The sequence below is a fragment of the Trachypithecus francoisi genome, unplaced genomic scaffold (assembly GCF_009764315.1).
Source record: "Trachypithecus francoisi isolate TF-2019V2 unplaced genomic scaffold, Tfra_2.0 Lachesis_group16, whole genome shotgun sequence".
Taxonomy (NCBI): Eukaryota; Metazoa; Chordata; class Mammalia; order Primates; family Cercopithecidae; genus Trachypithecus; species Trachypithecus francoisi.
The window spans coordinates 94,487,311-94,513,226 of record NW_022681461.1 but is presented as its reverse complement, the minus strand read 5'-3'; the positions used below and the strand labels follow the sequence as shown (position 1 = coordinate 94,513,226).

Below are 25,916 nucleotides of genomic sequence, written 5' to 3'. Positions count from 1 at the left end.
GAGGCAGTGTGTGTCACGGCTTACCGTGACGCTCGAGCACGGAGGGCAGGGCAGGGCAGTCCGAGACGCTCCTCACTGGAACCCGGCAGGGAGCACAGGGCACTTCCTGGGACCTGAACCCTGAGCCTAGGGATGTGGCACTGTTGGCACCTGCCCAGAGGCTGAGTTCTGAGCCTTCCTGCTGGAGGCTGGGAATGATGGGTCGCCATGCCACCCCCTGATGGAGGAGGGAGGAGTGGGAGTAAGTACTCCCTCCAAGGCTTTGTACCAGAGCACTTCAAGCCCTCCAGTAAGGAGTGACAAGTGGGAGTGACAAGGAGTGATGAGTGGGAGCATTGCCCCCCAGGATGGAGTGAAGAGTGGGAGATCTGCCCCCCCCCCCCCCCGAAGGAGTAAAGGCTGGGAGCACTGCCCCCCTCAGGGTGGAGTGAAGGGTGGGAGCAGAGTCCCCCAGGAAGGAGTAACAGGCGGGAGCATTACCTCCCTAGGAAGGAGAGAAGGGTGGGAGCACTGCCCCCCCCAGGAAGGAGTGACAGGTGGGAGGACTACCCCTCCCATGAAGGAGTGATGGGGAGCACTGCCCTACCAGGAAGGAGTGAAGGGTAGGAGCACTGGAGTGACAGGTGGGAGCACTAGCCCTCCCAGGAAGGAGTGAAGGATGGGAGCATTGTGCCCCCCCTCCCCCAGGAAGGAGTGACAGGTGGGAGCACTACCCCTCCCATGAAGGAGTGACAGGTGGGAGCACGGCCTCCTCAGGAAGGAGTGGGGAGTAGGAGTGCTGTCCCCCAAGGGAGGGATTGGAGCTCTGCAGTGTTTACAGAAGCCAGAGAGGGGCCTGGACTGTGGTAGTAAACTTCAGTTAGAAAATTCAGCTTAATTGGACTTTTTCTCTCATGAGCGCTATACTTGTCCGGGTGGTAGTCGTTTGTGTCTGTGATTTTGTTGAATCCTCACAAGGACTCTCGTTTTATTGATGATAACGGCAGACGTTGTGTGACTGGCCCCAGGCTGCCCATTGGTTTGAGAGGAGTCAGTGGGTGAGCCTGGCTTTCTGGCCTCGGGGGTAGTGGTTTTGCATCATGCTGTGTTTCTGATCTCTGAGGAAGGGAAGGCAGTGGCCACCTACATTGCTCTCTGAGACATGGAGAGCTGTGATTTCGATAGATGGTGGGAAAACAACAACCCTTCTTACCCTTTGACTTCTTGGTCACAAGGAAAGCCTGAGTGCATTGGCTGAGGGAGCTGAAGAGATGGAGAGAAGTCAGAGATGCAGGGATCTTTTTCATGTCTTCTAATCTTCTGATCTGAACTGACTGGATCTCAGGACATGGAGATAATTTGCACATAAGCTAACACATTCTTCTAACACTTAGCAGCTTTAAAGTACAAAAATCTGTTTCACGTTTCGATGGCTTAGGAATTCAGGTGTGGCTTAACTGGGTATCTCTGGCCTGGGGTCCCTCAGGAGGATTCAGCCCAGTTGAAGGCCAAAGATACGGTCATTCCACAGCTTGACTGGGACTGTAGAATTTGGTTTCAAGCTCATGCATTTGTTTGCTAGAAGGCCGGGTTGCTGGTCGTGTGGCCTCTCCATAGGCTGCTGGAATGTCCTCAGCTGTGGTCTGAGGGAGAGAACTGTGAGAGTACATAAGACAGAGCTATAGAAATCCTGTCTTGAAAGAAAGATCCTGTCAGTTTTGCCATTGTCTTTTAGTTAGGAGTGAGTCACCGGGCCCAGTGACTGGGCTGGGGGTAGGAATATATGGGGGCAGGTATTACACGAGGATATGAACACCGGACAGTGAGGACCACTGGGGCCATTGAAGAGGCTGCTTGCCACAGCCTGCCCTTTGGCTCTCAGTGACTCATATCCTTCCCAGTGTAGAACACCTTCACCCCTGCCAACTCCCCAAAATCTTATCCATTACAGCATCAACTCAAAGTCCAGAATGTCATCCTCAGTTAGGTTCAGGTGTGGGTGAGGCTCCTCAAGTGTAGTTCCCTAAGTGCAGTGGCCACGGTGCTGCTTAATCGGCTGACCTGTGGAACTAGAGGGTTATCTACGCTCCACATTCAGTGTGCAGTCGTAGGATGGGCACAGGGTAACTGCAGTAGATATTCCTGCTCAGCAAGGGGACAGAAAGCTGAGCCACCGGTCCATAGGGATTCTGAAATCCAGCTGGGCACATGCTGGAAAGTCTGGGATTCGTTATTATAGCCAGGAAACCCTCTGGGCTCTTGGTTCTGCCCTCTCACTCCCTTTGCTTTTCCATGAAAGGTAGTTCAGGTTTTCAGTTGAGTGGTTTTCTCAGCCTACTTCCCACTGGCAGAATTTTGGGAATTTAAAGACCTGTTTTCGTTGTGTACTGTCTTGATTCTTTCAGTTCAAGTTCATGATGTCTCTGCATATATGGCCTTTAAGAACTTTATGGATATGTTGTGAACCTTGGGGTTCACTTTATTAGAAAAAAGCTCTACCCACACCTATTAGGCCTTAGACCTTTTCTGTCTGTGTTCCTGTTGAGATGCTAAGGATCAACACCTCCAGTGTCTTGGAGAAGTTGCTGCTTCATTGACTGGATGTGTGAGGCACCCTCAATCTCTTTGAAGAGTCTGAAAGTGTGGCTGAGTAGTGCTCCGAGGCGCTACCTTTGATCCTTTTGGGGTCTCAAATAAAAGTCACAGTCTTGCCCTTGGCTTCATCTTTAGACCATGTCACCTTTCTCTCTCTTTAAAATTTCAAGTTTTATTTAGATTCAGGGTGTACATGTGCAGGTTTGTCACATGGCTATGTTGTGTGATGCTAAGGTTTGGGATACACACGATCCCATCACCCAGGTAGTGAGCATAGTACCCAGAAGATAGTTTGTCAACCCCTTCCCCTCCCTCTAGTACTCAGTGTCTATTGTTCCCTATTTTGTGTCCATGTGTACCCTTGTTTAGCTCCCACTCGTGAGAACGTGTGGTATTTGGTTTTCTGTTTCTGCATTAATTCACTTAGGATAATGGCCTCTGGCCGCATCCATATTACTGCAAAATACGTGTTTTTTTTTTTTTTTTTTATTAGCTGTGCAGTCTTCCATGGTGTATATATACCGCATTTTCTTTATCCAGTCCACTGTTAACTGGCAGCTAAGTTGGTTTGTGTCCCTGCTGTTGTGAATAGTGCTGTGGTGAACAAGTGCGTGTGTCTCTTTGGTAGAACGAGTTATAGTTCCTTGGGTATATAACCAGTAGTGGGATTGCTGGATCAAATGGTAGTTCTATTTTAGTTCTTTGAGAAGTCTGCAAACTGTTTTCCACAGTGACTGGACTAATTTACATTCCCACCAACATTCCCTTTTCTCTGTAGCCTCGCCAACATCTGTTATTTTTTGACTTTTTAATGATAGCCATTCTGACTGGTGTGAGATGGTATCTCACTGTGGTTTTGATTTGCATGTCTCTAATTAGTGGTGTTGAGCATTTTTTTTACATGTCTTTGTTGAGACCTTGCCATTATTAATGTTGCTATCTGGAGAGGCTGAGCATATTCAAAACCAGCAAGTCCTGGCTTCCTTGTATTTAATGCACTTTCCTCGGTTTAACTCTCTCCTCTCACATTTGACTATAAGCAGCAAGAAGACATGAGGTGGCACCTTCAGCACTTGGCTCGGAGATCTCTTGAGGTTGATCTCTTGGTTTATTAAGCATATTTTCTACTTTTTTTTTTTTTGAGACAGAGTCTCACTCTGTTGCCTAGGTTGGAGTGCAGTGGCACGACCTTGGCTCACTGCAACCTCCGCCTCCCGGGTTCAAGCAATTTTCCTGCTTCAGCCTCCTGAGTAACTGAGATTACAGGCACCCACCACCACGCCCAGCTAATTTTTTGTATTTTTAGCAGAGATGGGGTTTCACCATGTTGGTCAGGCTGGTCTTGAACTCCTGACCTCAAGTGATCTGCCTGCCTTGACCTCCCAAAGTGTTGGGATTACAGGCGCGAGCCACCGTGTACCTGGCCTGTTTTCTACTTTTTACATAGCTGCATGCAACAGTGTGGCTAAACTTTCTGCCAGCACACAACAGGACTCCTTTCTCTAGTTTCCTGTGAAACTCTGCTTGCTTTCCTGCAGACCCTGATGTGCAGCATGCTTAATGTCCAAAATTCTATGAATTGTGTGTTAAGTGCACTTTAGCCCTTCATGAATATGCTGCTCAGTGTCTATCCTCTGGTTCCAAAACTACTCCCACATTTTAGGTTTTTATCACAGCATCACCCCACTTCTGATTCCAAAATCTGTATTGACTTTTCCTGCCAGGGAACAAATTATCCAAAAGCTTAGTGGCATAAGAAAACAAGTATTTATGATTTCACTGTTTCCATGAGTCAGGAATCAGGGTGGCTTAACTGGGTGCGCCTGGCTTGCGGTCTCTAGTGAGGCTGCAGTTTTCCCAGGCTCATTTGGGGCTGGAGAATTCACTTCCAGCCTCATGCCCATGATGGCTGTCAATGGACCTCAAAAAATCTGCTTCCGGGCGCACGCGTGTGGCTGCTGGCAGGCTTCTGTTCCTGGTCACGTGGGCCTCTCCCAGCTGCTGGAGTGTCCTTATGACACGATATCTGGTGTTCAGAGAAAGAGAGTCAAGAGTTCCCAAGACAGAAACCAGTCCCTTTGTAATCTAATCTCAGAGGTGACATCCCATCATTTTTGCTGTATTCCGTTTACTAAGAGTGAGTCACTAGGTCCAGCCCATCCTCGAGGGGATAGCATTATACAGGGGAGTGAATACTGGGTGGTGGGGATTACTGAGGCCATCTTAGAGGCTGCCTACTATATGAACCAATGAGGACAAATTTTAAGAATTAGTGGAAAACAGGAGAGATGCTGGAAGACTGGCAATGAGAAGAAAGTATATTTAGAAAACTACAATCTTCAACCCTAGGCAAGCATCTGGATGATTTGCTGTTGCAGAGAAAAGTTGGTGGTGATGATCAAGGGCCACGTGTGATCACCAAGAACAGATGGCACTCTTGTCAAGACTAGGGTGGCAAGCTCACCCAATTTGTTGTATTGATAGGGTTATCACAGGTGCTGTGGATATTGGTGTACCTGGTTTGTTGACAGAACATTAGCTATTCTCTGAATGGCGATCTGTGGACAAGGTAGAGAAATGTGCAGCAGATGACTGTGCATTTGAGTTGATCCATAAATGGTGCACAGCCATTCCCAGACATGCTGGTTTACAGATTAGTGTCAACCTGTGGGGAAGTCTCTAGAGATGTCCCACAGGGCTCTGTCTTAGCATATTCATATTTCTCTCAGTGACTTCGTGAGAGCATTGACGTTAAGCTCATCAGATTTGCAGTTGATGTGAAATTGGTGGAAATGACTGAAACTTTGGAAAATATATGTCCCAAATACAATATAATTAACTTTGAGAGGCTCAGCTTTGGAATTCTCCACACCCGTTGCAGAAGTGTGGCTTAGCGGAAATGAGAATTACACACATGAAGAAGACATGGGCACTCCTGCTTTCTGTGAGCCCAGATTGTGCCCCTGGAGGTATGGTGGCCTGGGAAAGAATTCAGTCTGGGGCCCCTTGCTTGTCCTGTCCAGAGGGAAGGTGGTAAAGGGTCTCCTGTGTTCCAGCTCCCCGGTCTGTCCTTTCTGAGTCCCTCATACCAGGCCCTGACCAGGACGGCCCTCCTCACGGTCTATCTGAGGAACGGCTGGAAGGAGGGACGCGTACTTTGCTCACAAATTTCAGCTCACCAACGTCGACGGTGCATGCAACAAACAGGCAGGCTTGCCATAATCTGTTCTTGGTGGCATGTGCTGTTTCCTGGTCATTTGGAGAAGAAAAGACTCAAAATACAATTTATGAATCTGAGTATCTTGGAGCAGTGGCAGAACCAGGGAGGGAAAGTTACAGGGAGACAGATTTTGCTAGTCTGTGAGAGAACAGTCTAACACTCAGGGCTGTCTGAAAGTTTGCCCAGCTCCAGAGGTGTTGAAGAAGACACCAGTGTCACCAGGCTGTGGTCAAGCATGGAGGAGGTATTAGACCAGGTGGTTGTAAGGTCTGCCAGAAAGCCAGCAGGCCTAACCTGGCCCATGTCCTGTGTCCTCCTGGTGCGTCTGGGGTCGGGGGTGGGGCTGGGAGAGAGGGCAGGTACCGGGACTGGTGGGACTCTACAGCCTTCCCCAAAGGTTCCAAGAGATCAGTGTGAGGTGTGTGCCTTGTGTTAGTTACCCTATCTGGCTTGATTGTGAGACAAGGAAGCAGGATGGTTCCTTATGGAGAGGTGCAGGCAGTCAGGGTGCGCACACACATCCATCTGCATGCACAGGTGCAGATGTGGTGCACCCAAGGCTAACGCCATCCCATTGCAGGTCATTGTGGGGAGCGTCTTTGAAGTGGTCTGGGCGGCCATCAAGCCTGGAAGCTCCTTTGGGATCAGCGTGCTGCGGGCCCTCCGCCTGCTGAGGATCTTCAAAGTCACGAAGTAGGTCCCCTGCGCTCCCAGGCGAGGGCAGGTGTAGGGTGGAGAGGGCATGGGATCAGCCACACAGGGTGTTTGTCCCCAGGAGTTCATAGCACCCAGAAGCTCTCTCTGTGGCTTACCGTTGGTTTAAATACAAAAGATGGTTCCAAAACAGCCTTATGGGGCCACATCTGCCCTCAGGGCCATTCCCGACTGGCCTCTGGCACCCTTTAGCTTTCTTGTTCACTTGCTCCCCACGATTCGCGTCGTCTCCTCTCTTGAAACCACCACACCATCTTCCCAGCCTTCAAAGGTGACTTTGCTTTGTAGTTAATGAGGAAGACAGAAGTCATCAGATGGAAGCTTTTCCACCATCTGGTCCCCAAGTCTGCCAACTGCCCCTGCAGCTTCACCCCTGAGAGCCTGTGTGCACCCTGCCATGGCCCTGAGCTTCTTACTGAGCTAGCCTGGTGCCTGCCTGGCCCCTGTGCCCAGGCCTGCTTTCTCCACCCTGCACCTTGCTGACGATGGCAGTGACAAGACCATGTTTACAGTTTTGTCCCACTTGTCTCTGGAAGTGAGTTGCTGCAGTTTGCCTACAAAGAGACTGAAGCCCAACAAGTGACAGATGCAGGTAGTGAGAGGAGGACCAGGTCAAAAACCCTTCCCCTTGCTGCCAGAGTTGTAGTGGGGAAGAGAGAGACCCTCCTCACAGCAGTCTCATCAGCAGCAAAGGCTGCACCGTGGAGGCTCCTGAGTAGCTGGACCCTACCAGACACACACGTGGGCCAGCATGGACCTTGGTGTGTGTCCTTGGCAGCTGCAGGGCCCAGGGAGCAGAACTGCCGAGACTGAGCCCATGCAGGGCCAGGTCATAGGTCACACCTCTAGTGACCAAGACAACCTCTCAGAAGCCCACTGACCTTCCCAGGGCAACTGAAATCCCAGGTCTTTTCCAAAATCCACTTTAAATCCAAACCTAAGACCATAGGAGGATATGAAGCTATAAAGGCAGAAGAGTTTTGGGCAAAGTTGAGTCCCGCTGGGACAGAATCCTCAACGGCGCTCTGTGTTGTGTGTCCTCAGACTTCTGTTGCCTTCCCAGAACCTGCTGGTGTGCGGGTCCAGGAAGTGACCACAAGGCTGCCTTTACCCCACCTCTAGTTCTGGCATCTCGGGCTCCATTTTCTCCCAGGAAGTAGGTTACCCCTGTCCTGAGGCAGGCTGGCCTAGACCCCTGCTAGTCCCAGGAGAAGTCTCGATTCCTTTCCCAGAGTCTTCCACCCCATCTGCCATTAGCCCTCAGGTACTTTGTAAGAGAATCCATGGAGGATAGTGGGGTCTCTGATGTGGGCGCCAGGGAGAAGGACACGGTTTGGGAGCCCAGGGGTGCCCAGGGGTAGAGTGAGCACCGAAGGAGACCAGTGTCTGTCCTGCAGTCCCTCCATTGCAGGGAGATGGGACAGCATGTGCAGAGGCACAGGGACATGAGGGACTGGCCCCTCAGTTGCCGTCAGCAGCCTCGGTGGCGCCTGTGTGCCATGGGGACCCGTGCATGAGCAGGGCATGGTCACTGCCCTCTGGGATGGGGGGCGTTGAGGGATACCACAGAGAGTCTGTGTGGTGCCGCCCTACTAGCTCTCCATGCCGTGTGTCCCTGGTCCCTGGTGAGGGGGCACTGGAGCCAGGGTCTCTGCCACCGGCCACAGCGCTTGCAGAAGATCTGCTCTAGGTTCTGGTGCAGCTCCTCCTCCCACTGTGGGCTGATGACAACAGTTGTGGGACTTGCTTCACATGGCACTAGTCTGAGACACTTAGTGGCTGACTGGGTTTGAGGGGTGAGGGGCAGGGCGGGGCTGAGGATGAAGTTTGGGATTGGGCATGGCCACTTGGATGGTGGCCTCATCCCTCCTAAACCTAGTGGCAGGGAGCAGTTTGGGGGGATGAGTTGAGTCCTGCACTGGGTGTGTTTTTCTCTGCCGTCCCATGGGGCCCTCAGGGAGAGAAGTCCAGGGCAGTGGGCCTGGAACTCCAGAGAAAAGCTCTGGCTTCATACCTAGGCGTGCAGCCCTCAGGGTTTAGAAAGTCACGGGAGCCTTCAGTGTGGCTGCAGAGAGCCATGAGTGTGAAGTCAGCGTCTGGAGCTGGCTCACACCCCCTGCCTGGCCCTGCAGGTACTGGAGCTCCCTGCGGAACCTGGTGGTGTCCCTGCTGAACTCCATGAAGTCCATCATCAGCCTGCTGTTCTTGCTCTTCCTGTTCATTGTGGTCTTCGCCCTGCTGGGGATGCAGCTGTTTGGGGGACAGTAAGTGGGCCTGGGCGGGAGAGCCCAAGGCTGGGGGCTTGCAGGGAGGTAGAGCTCAGAGCAGACAGCGCCGCCCAGGCTGCCTCCACCCACCTTCCTGCCAGGAAGGTCCTCAGAGGGGCCGAGGTGCAGCCGTCTGCAGCCTGAAGGGAGCAGGTTGAGGCCGTGCTGGAGCCTGCAGGCGCTGCCTCGCCGCTGAGGGGCTGCCACTTCCCAAGCCTTCCTGTTTTCCTCAGGTTCAACTTCCAGGATGAGACTCCCACAACCAACTTCGACACCTTCCCTGCTGCCATCCTCACTGTCTTCCAGGTAAGGCCCTTGCTCTGCACATTTGCGGCCTGTCCGGCTCCCGTCTCCCCTGGGTGCTGGGAAGGCGGACTCTCCTGTCATTCCCTCCCTTGTTCCTCCACACGGCCCAGATCGCCGATCTTTCAGACACAGTGTTCCTCAAACGAGGGAAGCACAGGCAGTCAGCCACGTGCAGATCTCCAGGTCCGGGGACCCCAGCCCCTACAGTGAAGGAAGCTGGATTCTGTGGCAGCACCGTAGGGAGCAAGTGTAGTTCCCTGGGGGCCCGGCTGGGCTTTAAACCACCAGTTTATCTCTTGGCTCCTGAGACTTGCATGCACTTCTGTTTTTTATCCTTCGAGAACAAAACACAAAGCACTCCCTAAACTTCTCTCGCTGCTGTCTCAGATCCCATTGACCCCCTCAGTTCTCGTCTGTATCTGGAAAACTGCCCCCCTCAGCTCCTTGGGAAGTGGGGGCCGGGGGCCCATTTCTCTACGACAGAGACCTCGTTGGCTCACGCAGCCTCTGCCCTCTTGGAGGGTTCCCTTTTGAGAACTTTCTTGGTTGGGTACTCTCCCCTTTTGTAGGGCTGTGGCCCCACAATCCTGCCCATGACTGGCCTTACTGATGAGAGAATGCCTTGCACTCCTGTCCCATGAAACATTCTTGGATGCCATGTCTGAGACTGAACAGGATGGCGGCTGTTGTCTTGCCTGCGATGCCTCTTAGGAAGGCCCAACAGTCTGTGTTTGCTCCAGGCCAGGGGCTCAGCTTGGCTCCCTGGCTTCTGGGGCTGCTGGTCCTACTACCCTTGGTCAGGGCTGGAGCCTGCAACCTGTGTGAAGAGAGGGGCCCTTTCAGTCCCACTCTCTCAAAGGGAGGAAGTCTTACCAGCAGACTATTCAGACCAAATTAGATGATTGGGTGAAAGAGGAATTCTGTCCTAATTTGCACCACAGGCCTCCACAACTGTCCCCTTTCTCACATCTTCCCACTCACCCTCACCCTGCTAGGCTGGAGCCTATGGCCTGTCAGCTCCTAGTCACTGCCAGGCAGAGCTAACTCTTCTGCCAGAGGCGCATCTGCTCCAGGCCTGTCAGGGCCTTGCTGTTGTCATCCCTTCTTCCTCTCTGGTCTCATGTTTGAGTTGCTGCCTCTTCTCCTCTTCTCTGATTCCTTGAGTCGGGGGCACTTGTCAGCCTCTGACTATCCTCCCTCTCTCTGACTTGAAAGCCTTGGCTGCTCACAGGCCAGTGACTTTCAGACTTTGGTCTCCCAGATGTTTTTTGAACTCTTAGTGGGTGACAGGACCTATGTCAGCCGCTGGGACAGAAGTGGATGGTCTCCAAGCCGCACGACGGGGAGGTCACAGGTCTGGAGCTGCCTGTAGAGTCCTGAATGTCAGGCAAGGGAAACTGGGAGGAGCGCATTCCCAGCAAAGCAGCCAAAATGTGAGGAGTGTCTGGGGTGGCAAGAAGGTGGCGGGGTGGGACAGGAAACTGCAGGTGTAGGGGGCCAGGCTGAGGCTTTGCCCTGTAGAAGCTGTTGCAGGGAGGGGCTCCATGCCAGGAGGGTTGCGCGGTGCATGACCACAGCCATGCTTTGCTGTGTTTGTTACAAGAAAAGACCTGAGTGTGATGAGGGAGAGAAGTCAAAGTTGGGAGGAAAGTGGGCTTTTCTGATCAGATAATGCTCTGATTCAGACATTACATGCCCCTTGCTCTAAACACAGCAATAAGATAAAAAAATACACTTAGAAATTAAGAGGACCTAGACAAGTAAAAACAAAATCTCTGAGGAATAGAAATGGAATAGAACATACAGTGGTGAGAGACAGCAGAGACCCAGGCACCGGGACATGGCCTGAGAACGGCAGATGGGCTTGGGAGTCTGAGTCCCACGGCAGCAGAAGTGTGCAGGTGTGGCTCAGCCTCCTCTAAGCACTGGGGGAGGTGCCTGGGCCCTTTGGAGGAGGCTGAGGAGGGGTGAGGGCTTGTTCGGCTGGAGGAGACTAGGAAGGCTGCAGGGCAGAGCCGACTGGTGGCTAGGCCTGTAATTCCCACAGGTGAATCTGGACCAGGGTCCTGAGATCCCAGGGTGGGAGTCCCTGCTTCTGAATGGGGTTGGGAGTGGGGCAGGGAGGGCATGTGAGGGGGAAGAAAGCAGCTTCAGCTGTGCTCATGGTGGGTGTGCAAACTGAGGGCTGGTAACCGTCAGCATCCCAGACAGTGCCAGCAGCATCTACAGTCAGAAGGCGTAATCACTCCCAAAGAAAAGGAAATGACAGAACAAACACAAGATGACTTTAAACCGAATATGCCTAATATCCTCCAAGGGGTAAAGGGAGAACCAGTTAAACACAAAATTATGTAAAAAGGCACCTAAGAACAGAGCAAAGACCTACATCAAATCCTAGAAATGAAATATATAGCTATTTACATTTTAGAAGTGGAGTGAACTGTACACTGGACGTGATCAGAGAGAGCATGGGTGAGCTGGAGGATGCTGCAGGACTGAGCCAGCTGGGCGTGGAGATGAGGTCCTGAGGCTTCCTGGAGAGAAGGAAGTGAGGGTGGGCTGGAGTGGAGGTGCCCATGTGAGGTGTGAAAGAGGGTGGCCAGTGCCCCTCTTGAGGGAGTCCTGGAGAACGTGTGCTCAGGTGGCCAAGCAAGATAAACAGATAATTCCAGACCTAGACAAATCGTGATCTCAAGAAAATCTTAAATGCTGCCCTAGAAAAACAGATCTCCTAAAAAAAAAAAAAAAAAAAAGACAGTCTGATGGCCGATGTCTTATGAGCACGGATGCCAGAGCGTCACGGAGAAGTAACAGAAACATTGGGATACAGTCACTATTTGCCAAGAATTCTTGAATCCAGAGAGCTGTGATTTAAGTGTGAGGGCAGAGCTAATGATACTTTCAGACACAAATAGGAATGAATTACCACCCCCCCACCCAGATCATTTGAAAGCACTACAAAGGCTTATACATTTAGTAAAGTGGATGATTTAGAATAAAAAATACTAATGTATTTTTCCACTTACCCAAGAAGAAATTAACCGAAGAAAAAACAGGAAATGGAACCATTTCAGAAATTGAATAATTAGATCAGAATCGGATTGAGATGGCAGATAGGAGGCAGGACTAGCTTGCAGCTCCTGCTCGGACAGGCAGAGCAGCGTGTGGAGACTCACATCATGAACTTTTGTTCCAAGAGCTACCACAGGAACATAAGAAAGCAGAGAGAATCCACGGACCCTTTGAAGGAACCGTATCACCTCTGCAGACCCCCTGAGAGGTCAAAAAACTGAGTCTGCTTGCTTTCTCAGTGTGGAGGCTGATGGCCTGGGGCAAGCTCTCAGCTCTGGGCACTGGCTGCCTGAAAATAGACTCAGTGCTGTTGAGGGTGGGAACGGTAGGAGTGAGACCCGCCTTTTGGACTGTGGGCTGTGTGGGAGTGGGGTGAGGCCTGTGACTGCTGGCTTTCTCCCACTTTCCTGGCGACCTGTATGACTAACGGCCTTCATCCTCCTGGGAACTTAACCCCATTGTACTGAGAATCACACCCCCACCCCTCACGGCAGCCACAGCAAGCCCCGCCCAAGGAGAGTCTGAGCTCAGATACCCTATTCCTGCCCCCACCTGGTGGTCTTTCTCTACCCACCCTGATGGCCAAAGACAAAGGTTATAATCTCCTGAGGGCGCTGTGGTCCTGCCCACCCCTGAGAAATCTGAATACTTAATTAGGCTACCTTAGGGCAAATTTGCATCCTCTCTACGGTACCTCGGCTGATGCTCTATTGAAAGTGCCACCTCCTGGCTGGAGGCCAGCCAATATAAAACCAGTACACTAAACAAAAATACAACCAAGGACTCTCACTCACTTCCCTGCTACCCCCACCAGAGCAGGTGCTGGTAACCGCAGCTGAAAGACCTGAAGATGGATCACATCACAAGACCCTTCCCAGACACTCCCCAGTACCAGCCTGAAGCCTGGTAGCTCCACTGGGTGGGTAGACCCTCAAGAGCAAAAACAGTCAGTCATTGCAGTTTGGCTGTCAGGAAGCCCCATTCCTAGGGGTAGGGGGAGAACACCACATCAAGGGAGCACCCCCATGGGATAAGAGAATATGAACAGAGGCCCTTGAGTCCCAGATCTTCCCTCTGGTTCCAAATGAGAAGGAACCAGGAAAAAAATTCTGGTAATATGACAAAACAAGGTTCTTAAACACCCCCAGAGGATCACACCAGCTCACCAGCAAGGGATCCAAACCCAAAACGAAATCTCTGAATTGTAGGAAAAAGAATTCCGAAGGTCCATTATTAAGCTAATCAAGGAAGTACTAGAGAAAGGTGAAATTCAACTTAAATCAAAACATGATACAGGTTTTGAAAGAAAAATTCTTCAGTGAAATAGCATAAAAAAATCACAATTTCTGGAAATCAAGGACACACTTAGAGAAATGCAAAATGCACTGGAAAGTTTCAGCAATAGAATTGAACAAGCTGAAGAAAGAACTTCAGAGCTCAAAGCAAAGGCTTTTGAATTAACCCTATCCATCGAAGATAGAAGAATTTCAAAAAATGAAGCCTCCAAGAAGTATGGGACTAAGTGAAGTGTCCAAACCTAAGAATAATCGGTGTACCTGAGGAGGAAGAGAAATCTAAAAGTTAGGAAAACATATTGAGTGAATAATTGAGGAAAACTTCCCTAGCCTTGCTAGAGATCTAGACGTCCAAATACAAGAACTCAAAACACACCTGGGATATTCATTGCAAAAATTCATTGCAGAAAAATTCATCACCTGGGCACATAGTTATCAGATTATCTAAAGTCAAGATGAAGGAAAATCTTAAGAGCTGTGAGGCATAAACATCAGGCAACCTATAAAGGAAAACCTATGAAATGAATAGAAGATTTCTCAACAGAAACCTTACAAGCCAGAAGAGATTGATTAGGGTCCTATCTTTAGTCTCCTTAAACAAAACATTTATCAGCCAAGAATTTTGTGTTCAGTGAAATTAAGCCTCATAAATGAAGGAATGATACACTCTTTTATAGACAAATGCTGAGAGAATTCACCACTACCAAGCCAGCACTATAAGAACTGCTAAAAGAAGCTCTTAAGTCTTGAAAAATATATTTGAAATACACAAAAATAGAACCTCCTTAAGGCATAAATCCAACAGGACCTATATAACAGTAACAATGAGAAAACACCATGGTGTTTAGGCAACAAATAGCACAATGAATAAGATAGTATCTCACATCTCAATATTAATGTTGAATGCAAATGACCTAAATGCTCCACTTAAAAGATACAGAATGGCAGAATGGATGAGAATTCGCCAACTATGTTTCTGCTGTCTTCAGGAGACTCACCTAACACATAAGGGCTTACATAAACTTAAAGTAAAGGGGTGGAAAAATATTGCATGTGCAAATGAAGACTAAAGCAAGCAGGAATAGCCATTCTTTCATCAGACAAAACAGACTTTAAAGCAACAGCAGTTAAAAAAGACTAAGAGGGACATTATATAATGATAAAAAGCCTTGTCCAACAGGAAAATATCATAATCCTCAATATATATGCACCTAACACTGAAGCTCTAACATTTATAAAACAATTACTACTAGACCTAGGAAATGAGGTAGATGGCAAGACAGTAATAGCGGGGGACTTTGATACTCCACTGACAGCACTAGACAGGTCATCGAGACAGTCAACAGAGAAGGAATGAACTTAAACTATACCCTACAACAAATGGACTTAACAGAGCATTCTACCCAACAACTGCAGAATATGCATTCTATTCATCAGTACATGGAACATTCTCCAAGATGGACCATATGATAGGCCACAAAACCAGTCGCAGGAAATTTTTAAAAATCTAAATGATATCAAGTACTCTCTCAGACCACAGTGGAATAAAATTGGAAATCAACTCCAAAGGCATCCACAAAACCATACAAATACATGGAAATTAAACAACCTGCTCCTGTTTGATTGTTGGGTCAGCAATGAAATCAAGATGGAAATTTAAAAAAATCTTTGAACTGAACAATAATAGTGACACAACCAATCAAAACCTCTGGGATACAGCAAAGGCAGTGCTAAGAGGAAAGTTCATAGCCTTAAATGCCTACATCAGAAAGACTGGAAGAGCACAGACAATCTAAGGTCATGTCTCACACAACTGAAGAAACAAGAACAATCCAAACTCAAACCCACCAGAAGAAGAGAAGTAATGAAAATCAGAGCAGAACTAAGTGAAATTGAAACAAAAAAATTACAAAAGATAAATTGAACAAAAAGCTGATTTTTTGAAAAGATAAATAAAATTGATAGACCATTAGCGAGATTAACCAATAAAATAAGAGAGAAGATCCAACTATAAGCTCCATTAGAAATGAAATGGGAGATATCACTACTGATAACACAGAAATACAAAAGATTATTCAAAGCTACTATGAACACCTTTATGCACATAAACTAGAAAACCTAGAGGGGCCGGGCGCGGTGGCTCAAGCCTGTAATCCCAGCACTTTGGGAGGCCAAGACGGGCGGATCACGAGGTCAGGAGATCGAGACCATCCTGGCTAGCACGGTGAAACCCTGTCTCTACTAAAAAAATACAAAAAATTAGCCAGGCGAGATGGCGGGCGCCTGTAGTCCCAGCTACTCGGGAGGCTGAGGCAGGAGAATGGCGTAAACCCGGGAGGCGGAGCTTGCAGTGAGCTGAGATCCGGCCACTGCACTCCAGCCTGGGCGACAGAGCAAGACTCCGTCTCAAAAAAAAAAAAAAAAAAGAAGAAAACCTAGAGGGGATGGATAAACTCCTGAAAAGATACACCCATCCTAACTGAAATCAGGGAGAATTAGATACCCTGAACAGACCAATAACGAGTAGTGAGATTGAAATGGTAATAAAAAAATTAAGAACAAAATAAAGTCCGGGACCAGATGGATTCACACCAGAATTCTATCAGACATTCAAAGAAGAACTGGTACCAATCCTTTTGACACTATTCCACATGGTAGAGAAAGAGGGAATTCTCCCTAAATCATTCTATGAGCCAATATCACCCTACTACCAAAACCAGGGAAGGACATAACCAAAAAAGAAAACTATAGACCAGTATATCCCTGATGAACATAGATGCAGAAATCCTCAACAAAATACTAGCTAACCGAATCTGACAGCATATCAAAAAGATAATCCACTGTGATCATGTGGGTTTCATACCAGGAATGCAGGGATGGTTAAACATATGCAAGTCAATAAATGTGATAACACCACATAAACAGAATTAAAAACCAAAATCACATGATCATCTCAATAGATGTGGAAAAAGCATTCAGCAAAATGCAGCATCGCTTTATGATTAAGCCCTCAGCAAAATCAGCATACACGAGACATACCTTAATGTAATAAAAGCCACCTGTGACAAACCCACAGCCAACATAATACTGAACTGGGAAAAGTTTGAAAGCATTCCCCCAAGAACTGGAATAAGACAAGGATGCCCACTCTCACCACTCCTCTTCAGCATAGTACTGGAAGTCCTAGCCAGAGCAATCAGACAAGAGAAAGAGAGAAAGGGCATCCAAGTCGGTAAATAGGAAGTCAAACTCGCTGTTTGTTTGCCGATGGTAGGATTATTTATGTTGAAAACCCCAAAGACCTTTCCAAAAAGCTCCTAGAACTGATAAAATAATTCAGCAAGGTTTCAGGAAACAAAATTAATGTACACAAATCAGTAACTCTTTTGCTCTTTTATACATTAACAGTGATCAAGCTGAGAATCAAATAGAGAACTCAACCCCATTTACAGGAGCTGCAAAAAATAAAATAAATACTTAGGAATATTCCTAATCAAGGAGATGAAAGACCTCTACAAGGAAAACGACAAAATACTGCTGAAAGAAATCATAGACAACACAAACAAATGGAAACACATCCCATGCTCATGTATGGGTAGAATCAATATTGTGAAAATGACCATACTGCCGAAAGCAATCTACAAATTCAATGCAATTCCTGTCAAAATACTACCATCATTCTTCACAGAACTAGAAAAAACAATCCTAAAATTCAGATGGAACCAACAAAGAGCCTGCATAGCCAAAGCAAGACTAAGCACAAAAGGCCAGGTGCAGTGGCTCATGCCTGTAATCCCAGCGCTTTGGGAGGCCAAGGCAGGCAGATCACCTGAGGTCAGGAGTTTTGAGACCAGCCTGACCAACATGGTGAAACCATGTATTTTAAAAACTACACAAATTAGCCAGACGTGGTGGCTTGTGCCTGTAATCCCAGCTACTTGGGAGGCTGAGGCAGAAGAATCATTTAAACTCAGGAGGTGGAAGTTGCAGTGAGCCAAGATTGCACCATCCATTGCACTCCAGTCTGGGTGACAAGAGTGAGACTCCATCTCAAAAAAAAAAAAAAAAAAAAAAGCAAGACTTAAGCAAAAAGAGCAAAGCTAGAGGCATCACATTACCCAACTTCAAACTACGATATAAGGTCATAGTCACCAAAACACCTTGGTATTGGTATAAAAATAGGTACATAGACCAATGGAACAGAATAGAGAACCCAGAAATCAATCCAAATACTTACAGCCAACTGATCTTTGACAAAGCAAACAAAAACATAAAGTGGGGAAAGGACACCCTATTCAACAAATGGTGCTGCGATAATTGGCAAGCCACATGTAGGAGAATGAAACTGGATCCTCATCTGTCACCTTATACAAAAACCAACTCAAGATAGGTCAAAGACTTAATCTAAGAGCCGAAACCATAACAATTATAAAGATAACATCAGAAAAAAATCCTTCTAGACTTTGGCTAGGCAAAGACTTCTTGACAAAGAACCCGAAAACAGATGCAACAAAAACAAAGATAAATAGATGAGACTTAATTAAACTAAAACGCTTCTGCGCAGCAAAAGAAATAATCAAACAGGCAACCCACAAAGTAGGAGAAAATTTTCACAATCTGTACATCTGACGAAGGACTAACATCCAGAATCTACAAAGAACTCAAATTAGCAAGAAAAAAACAAACAATCTCATTAAAAAGTGGGCAAAGGACATGAATAGACAATTCTCAAAAGAAGATATACAAAAACATATGGAAAAAATGCTTAACATCATTAATGATCAGGGGAATGCAAATAAAAACCACAGTGAGATGCCACCTCACTCCTGCAAGAATGCCCATAATAAAAAAAAATTGAAAAATAATAGATACTGGTGTGGAAGTGGTGAAAAGGGAACACTTTTACACTCTTGGTGAGAATGTAAATTAATACAACCACTATGGAAAACAATGTGGAGATTCCTTAAAGAACTAAAAGTATATCTACCATTTGATCAGCAATCCCACTTCTAGATATCTACTCAGAGGAAAAGAAATCATTATATGAAAAAGAATACTTGCATATGCATGTTTATAGTGGCACAATTTGGAATTGCAAAAATACAGAACCAACCCAGATGCCTATTGGTCAATGAGTGGAAAATGTAGTGTATACCAATATAGTATAGAATACTACCCAGCAATAAAAAAGAGTGAAATAATGGCATTTACAACAACCTGGATGGAATCAGAAACTACTGTTGTAAGTGAAGTAAGTCAGGAATGGAAACCCAAACATTGTATGTTCTTACTCATAAGTGGGAGCTGAGTTATGAGGATGCAAAGGCATGAGAATGATACAATGGACTTTAGGGACTTGGCGGAAAGGGTGGGAGGGGGACGAGGAATAAAAAACTACAGTGTATGCTGCTTGGGTGATGGGTGCACCAAAATTTCAGAGATCATCACTAAATAACTTAGTCATGTAACCAAACACCACCCGTTCTCCCAAAATCTGTTGAAACAAAAAAAATTTTTTTAATTTAATAATTAAAAATCTCTTACTGAAGTTACCAAATTCAGATAGTGTGATGCGTGAATTCTGCTATTTAAGAAGTTATTCCAATTTGATACAGACTCCTCCACAGAATATAAAAAGGGATAGCTCACCACTCATTGTATGAAACTAGAATAACCTTGATAATGAAAAAAACTAAACAAGGACACTATCAGAAAAGAAAAATACAGATCACTTCCACAAACCCAGAAGCAAAGCATCCGGGGGAAACCATCACTAATCAAATCTAGATATTCTTAAAAATTATTTTTATAATTGACTATAACTTTTCCTGGAAATGCAAGATAATTCAACATTAGAAAACCTAGGAATGTAATTTGTCACACTAACAGATTAAGGTGGATACAAAACCTGTACGATCAGAGAAAGCATTGGAACTCTAGCACAAGCACAGTCAGCCAGAGGTGAGAGGAGTGGAGATGAGATTCCAGACATTGCTGATGAATGAAACTGGGTGATGGGCACGTAGGGCTCGTTGTACTCCACTCTGTGTATACTTCAAATGTCCGTGATAATTTTTTTTTTTAAAGTAAGACCTAACACTCCTTCCAAATAAAAACGCTTAGCAGATTACGTTAGTATCAGGGGTCTTAGCACAGTAGAACAAGAAAAAATGAAACAAAAATTCTCAGGATTGACAAGAAAGAAAAATGTCATTATTTACAAATGAAATATACACAGAAAACTCAAGTGCTGTCATTGCAGATGGTATCTATATAGAAAAACATGAAATTGGATTCCTACCTGGTACCAAGTATGAAAATCAATTATAGATAGATTAAAAGATAAATAATATGGGCCAGGCGCGGTGGCTCAAGCCTGTAATCCCAGCACTTTGGGAGGCCGAGGCGGGCGGATCACGAGGTCAGGAGATTGAGACCCTCCTGGCTAACACGGTGAAACCCCGTCTCTACTAAAAATACAAAAAACTAGCCGGGCGTGGTGGCGGGCGCCTGTAGTCCCAGCTACTCGGGAGGCTGAGGCGGGAGAATGGCTGGAACCCGGGAGGCGGAGCTTGCAGTGAGCCGAGATCGCGCCACTGCACTCCAGCCTGGGCGACACAGTGAGACTCTGTCTCAAAAAAAAAAAAAAAAAAGATAAATGATATGGTATGAAAGAACAAAGGATAAAAACAAGTAACTCACAGGAGAAGAAACTATGATCAATTTTACTGCAGTCAGGGAAATGCAAATTAAACCCTCAACGAAACAACTGTTTCCACCTGTCAGTTTAGCCAAAATTAAGAAATCTAACAAGATTTAGAGAAGAAGTGGAGAAATTAGGGTTTCTTTATGCTGTTGGTGGGTTGGTAGAGCCACTTTGAAGAGTAATTCATTATATCCCGTCCACTGGAATTGGCACGAGCAGTTCCTGCCAGATATGTGCCCTGGAAAGTTTCTTGCCCAAGTACACAAGGAAACATGTAAAGCCATTCTAGCAGCATTATTTGTAATAACAAAAACCTGAAAATCACCTGCATGTTCACCATCAGGGAAATGGATAAGAGAAGTGGGATCAGTTTGTGCAGAAGGGAAAATGAGTGCCCTAGAAGTAAGTGTGTTTATAGCGTATGATCTATTTAAGGATGAACGATGTGCAAAACAGTATCATACACTGTTGGATGTAGGGATGTAGTAAACATATAAACGCTTGCACAGGAATGATGAGCACCAAATTTAGGACACGGTTTTCCTGGTGGTGGGGTGGGAGCTGCTGGGAGGTGGGGAGAGGAAGAGGAATGAGACTGGGGAGTTCTGGCCACATTTTGATGTTTTATTTCTTAAGCTGGGTAGTGGATACACAGAGGTTAGTTAAATTATTCATTGCATCTTTTGGAGTGTTTAAAATATTGTGTAATTAAAAAATAAGGGGATATGAAAAGATGAACTAATTAAACATTGACCAAAAGAAAGCCGGTGTAGGCCGGGCATGGTGGTTCATGCCTGTAATCCCAGCACTTTGGGAGGCCAAAGTAGGTGGATCACTTGAGGTCAGGAGTTCGAGACCCGCTGGCCTACATGGTAAAACACTGTCTTTACTAAAAATATGAAAAATTAGCTGGGTGTGGTGGTGCTGAGGTGGGAGAATCGCCTGAACCTGGGAGACAGTGAGCTGAGATCACGCCACTACACTCCAGCCTGGGTGACAGAGCGAGACTCCACCGTCTCGAGAAACAAAACAAAACAAAAGAAAGCTGATGTATTAATGTCAGCCAAAAGAGGTAAAAAGAGGATGGATGAGAATAAAGGGGCATATTACATGATGAACAGAGGACGTCGTCAGAAGGAACACACTGCAGGGCATGAACTTGCAGGACCTAACAACCTGGCCTCAGAACGTTGACCAAAAACAGACAGAATTACAAGGAGAAATAAAAACTTTACCATCTTATAAGAGATTTATAACATGTCTCTGTCAAACTGAAGGATGAAACTGACAAAAGATTAGAAAGGATCTAAAAACATGAGCCAGTTGTCACATACAGAACTGTACCCAACAGATAGCGAATAGAATATTCATTATTTGGGGCACAAGGAACATTTGCAGATGTTGACCGTTTATTAGGTCACTCAAGAAACTTCAACAAGTATTAATTACTGTCCAGCTGGGTGCAGTACCTCACACCTGTAATCCCAGCACTTTGGGAGGCTGAAGTGGGCAGATCACCTGAGGTCCGGAGTTCGAGACCAGCCTGGCGTGGTGAAACCAAAATGGCGAGACCCCATATCTACTAAAAATACAAAATTTAGCCAGGTGTGGTGGTGGGTGCCTGTAATCCCAGCTACTCTGGAGGTTGAGGCAGGACAATCACTCGAACCTGGGAGGTGGAGGTTGTAGTGAGCCAAGATCATGCTACTGTACTCCAGCTTGGGTTACAGAGTGAGACTCCAACTCAAAAAAAAAAAAAAAAATTGCTATCCTGCAGAGCACAACTTTGATATCATTTAGATAAACAGGCACCGTTAATAATAAGTCATTTAATATCTTTCTCATATTTGTAAGTTGAAGGATTTGGGAGTAAAGAGGAAATCAGAAATCATGATGGCTCTTACAGATTATTTAGAACTGAACAGTATCACAACTTGTAAGGGGAACCTGAAACAATACTTAAAGGAAAACTTATAATGCAGCTATCAGGAAAAAAAGGATAAAAAATAAACAAGTACTCTTAAGAAAAAAAGAAAAAGGCGTCTTGCTGTGTCACCCAGGCACTGCAGCCCTGAACTGGGTTCAAGTGGTCCTCCCACCTCAGTCTCCCAAGTAGCTGGGACCATAGGCACACAACACCATGCCCAGCTAATTCTATTTTTTGTAGAGACATGGTCTCACTGTGTTGCCGAGGTTGGTCTCAAACTCAGTGGGCTCAAGCTATCCTCCCACCTCAGCCTCCCAAAGTGCTGGTAATGCAGGCATGAACCACAGAGCCTGGCTTAACAAGTACTCATATGAAGAATCCAGAAGAAGGAATAATAAACCAAAGAAAAATTCAAAACAGATGATGCTAAGAGTAGACCTTTGTTATGCAGATCACTGAAACACCAAGATAACAAGCATGTTCTTTTTTTTTTTTTTTTTGAGATGGAGTCTCGGTCTATCGCCCAGGCTGGAGTGCTGTGGCTGGATCTCAGCTCACTGCAAGCTCCGCCTTCCGGGTTCACGCCATTCTCCTGCCTCAGCCTCCCAAGTAGCTGGGACTACAGGCGCCCGCCACCTCGCCCGGCTAGTTTTTTGTATTTTTTAGTAGAGACGGGGTTTCACGGCGTTAGCCAGGATGGTCTCGATCTCCTGACCTCGTGATCCACCCGTCTCGGCCTCCCAAAGTGCTGGGATTACAGGCTTGAGCCACCGTGCCCGGCCAGGCATGTTCTTAAGGAGACTCATGAAGTAGATAATTGAATGAAGTGACTGATCAAGGAAAAAAAGCCCAAATGAAAAATGTAACCCAAAAGGGAGTTGTAACTATAGGAAAAGGAGATTTTTTTTTTAAATTCCAAAAGAATATTATGGCAACTTTATGTCGTGAGATTGGAAAACGTAGATGAAACATCATGCTTTTTGTTTTTTTTTTGAGATGGAGTCTTGCTCTGTCACCCCTGGAGAGCAGTGGCGCGATCTCAGCTCACTGCAAACTCCACCTCCCGGGTTCACGCCATTCTCCTGCCTCAGCCTCCTGAGTGGCTGAGACTACAGGCGCCTGCCACCATGCCCGGCTAATTTTTTGTATTTTTAGTAGAGATGGAGTTTCACTGTGTTAGCCAGGATGGTCTTGATCTCCTGACCTCATAATTGGCCCACCTCAGGCCTCCCAAAGTGCTGGGATTATAGGCGTGAGCCACCACGCCTGGCCAAAACATGCATTTTTATAGGAAGACATTAAGTTGATTAAATTAGCTCAAGAAGGAATTTTGAAAACCTGGACACTTCATAACTATAAAAGAAATTTAACCAATGGTCAAAATTTTCTTCCTATCTTTCTGCCTCCTGCTTGGGGCCCAGTCAGTTGTAAGGCAAGTTTCACCAAGCCTTTCAAGAAGAAATAATAACTATTTGACTTAAACAGTTTCAGAGAAGGGAAGAAATCATTTCATGAGGCTAGTACAACCTTGACACCAAAGCCATGCAAGGACAATTTAAGATAAAATGCAGATCAGAACACAAGCTCCATGGGGCAGGGTCTTTGTTTTATCCACTGACCATCCTAAGCACCTGAATATCGCCCAACACGGCAGGCATGCTAATGTCTGCCCAGTGAAAGTAGATTCATTCAAATCTCATGGCATAAAGCTGCCATAATATTCTTCTGTAATTTAAAAAATCTCTTTTTCTGGCCGGGCGCGGTGGCTCAAGCCTGTAATCCCAGCACTTTGGGAGGCCGAGACGGGCAGATCACAAGGTCAGGAGATCGAGACCATCCTGGCTAACACGGTGAAACCCCGTCTCTACTAAAAAAAAATACAAAAAACTAGCTGGGCGTGGTGGCGGGCGCCTGTAGTCCCAGCTACTCGGGAGGCTGAGGCAGGAGAATGGCGTAAACCCGGGAGGCGGAGCTCGCAGTGAGCTGAGATCCGGCCACTGCACTCTAGCCTGGGCGACAGAGCGAGACTCTGTCTCAAAAAAAAAAAAAAAAAAAATCTCTTTTTCCTATGTTATGACCCCCCTTTTGTGTTATAATTTTTATTTGTGCTTTTTTCCCCCTTGATCTTGCTATATAATTATCTACTTCATGTAGCTCCTTAAAAACATGCTTTTTACAGTCTTGTTATTTTGGTGTTTTTTTAATCTGCATCACAGATGTCTGCAAATAATCTAAAATCTATATAAAAATCAAATCAGCTGAATATATTTAAAAAGACATAGCTAAACTGTGTTCTAGTAATATAAGAAATACAAGTAATACAAGAAATTGTCAGTATAATTCCTAATCTCTACAAGTTAAAAGAGAACGTGTCATAGATGCAGAAACTTGGAACATTGATAAAAGTCAACTTTCATTCACGATTAAAAAAAAGTCATACTAAGAATTGACAGGAGTTTAAAAAAATCTGCTAAAGAGTGTCTACAAAAAACCTACAACCAGGATGGGTGATAGCTAATGGGTATGAGTTTCTTTTTTTGAGGGGATGAAAATGTTCTAAAATGGACTGTGACAATGGTGACGCATATTTGTGAATATACTAAAAACTATTGAATTACACACCTGAAATGGGTGAATTATATCCCAATAAAGCTGTTATTTAAAAGAGACCATAGCAAAGATCATCGATAATAGTAAAAGATTAGAAGTATTGTTAAAAAAAAAAAAATAAGGGGCCGGGCGCGGTGGCTCAAGCCTGTAATCCCAGCACTTTGGGAGGCCGAGACGGGTGGATCACAAGGTCAGGAGATCGAGACCATCCTGGCTAACACAGTGAAACCCCGTCTCTACTAAAAAATACAAAAAAATTAGCCAGGCGAGGTGGCGGGCGCCTGTAGTCCCAGCTACTCGGGAGGCTGAGGCAGGAGAATGGCGTGAACCTGGGAGGCGGAGCTTGCAGGGAGCTGAGATCCGGCCACAGCACTCCAGCCTGGGCGCAGAGCGAGACTCCGTCTCCAAAAAAAAAAAAAAAAAAAAAAAAAAAGGATGCCTAGTATTCAAGCAGTCGAAGCTAATGTAGTAAGAAAAAAGAAGTAAAATGACCAGAAAGGAATAGAAAAATACTATTACTTGGAATGATGTGATTATTTGCTATAGAAAATCCTAGATAATATATTAAATATAATAAGAAAATTCATCAGTGTTGCTGAACACAGAATAAATGTACAAAAATACAGCTTTTCTATATAATAACATTATTCAATTGGAAAATTCAGTTTAAAAGAAAAGTCTCATTCACAGTAGTGACAAAACTTCAAGGTACCCAGAAATAAATCTAACTAAAATTATGCAAGACTTTTGTTGCAGTAATTAGGAAATGTCGTTCAAGGCCCTAAGGAGCTGAATGGTTGCACAGATATGTTTGTAAATGGGAAGTCTTAAAATGATGAAGGTGTCAGTTCTCCCCAATTTAATTTATGAATCAATGCAATCCTGATCCAAATTCCAATGGTACTGCCCTTGGAATTCAGCATATTGATTGTGTGGAAGAGTAAAAGTCCAAGAAAAGATAATTCAGGAAGAAGAAATTTGTCCTACCATATATCATGACTTTTTATAAAGCTACGGTAATGAAAATAGTGTGGTGTACGTAAAAATGAAATATCGAAAGAACAGACCAGAGAACCCGGAAACATTCCAAACATATATAGAAAGTTGGTTATATGAGAAAGATGTCATTGGAAATCAACGGAGGAAGGATGGACTATTCAAAAATTTGGGTCTGGGAAAATTGGCTTTCCATATGGAAAAAATTGGATCATCATCTCCATGCATA

General features: G+C 45.8%; 1 protein-coding gene across 14 annotated transcripts in view; it reads left to right on the top strand.

The window, feature by feature from the left end:
- CACNA1B (calcium voltage-gated channel subunit alpha1 B) overlaps positions 1–25,916 on the top strand; it is a 252,505-nt gene that overhangs the window by 103,856 nt on the left and 122,733 nt on the right. For all 14 annotated transcript variants that reach the window (XM_033238339.1, XM_033238326.1, XM_033238337.1 and 11 more), the window contains 3 exons: positions 6,375–6,487; positions 8,641–8,772; positions 9,009–9,081. In XM_033238339.1, the coding sequence (XP_033094230.1) occupies positions 6,375–6,487; positions 8,641–8,772; positions 9,009–9,081 (318 nt within the window). The remainder of the gene's footprint in view (positions 1–6,374; positions 6,488–8,640; positions 8,773–9,008; positions 9,082–25,916) is intronic.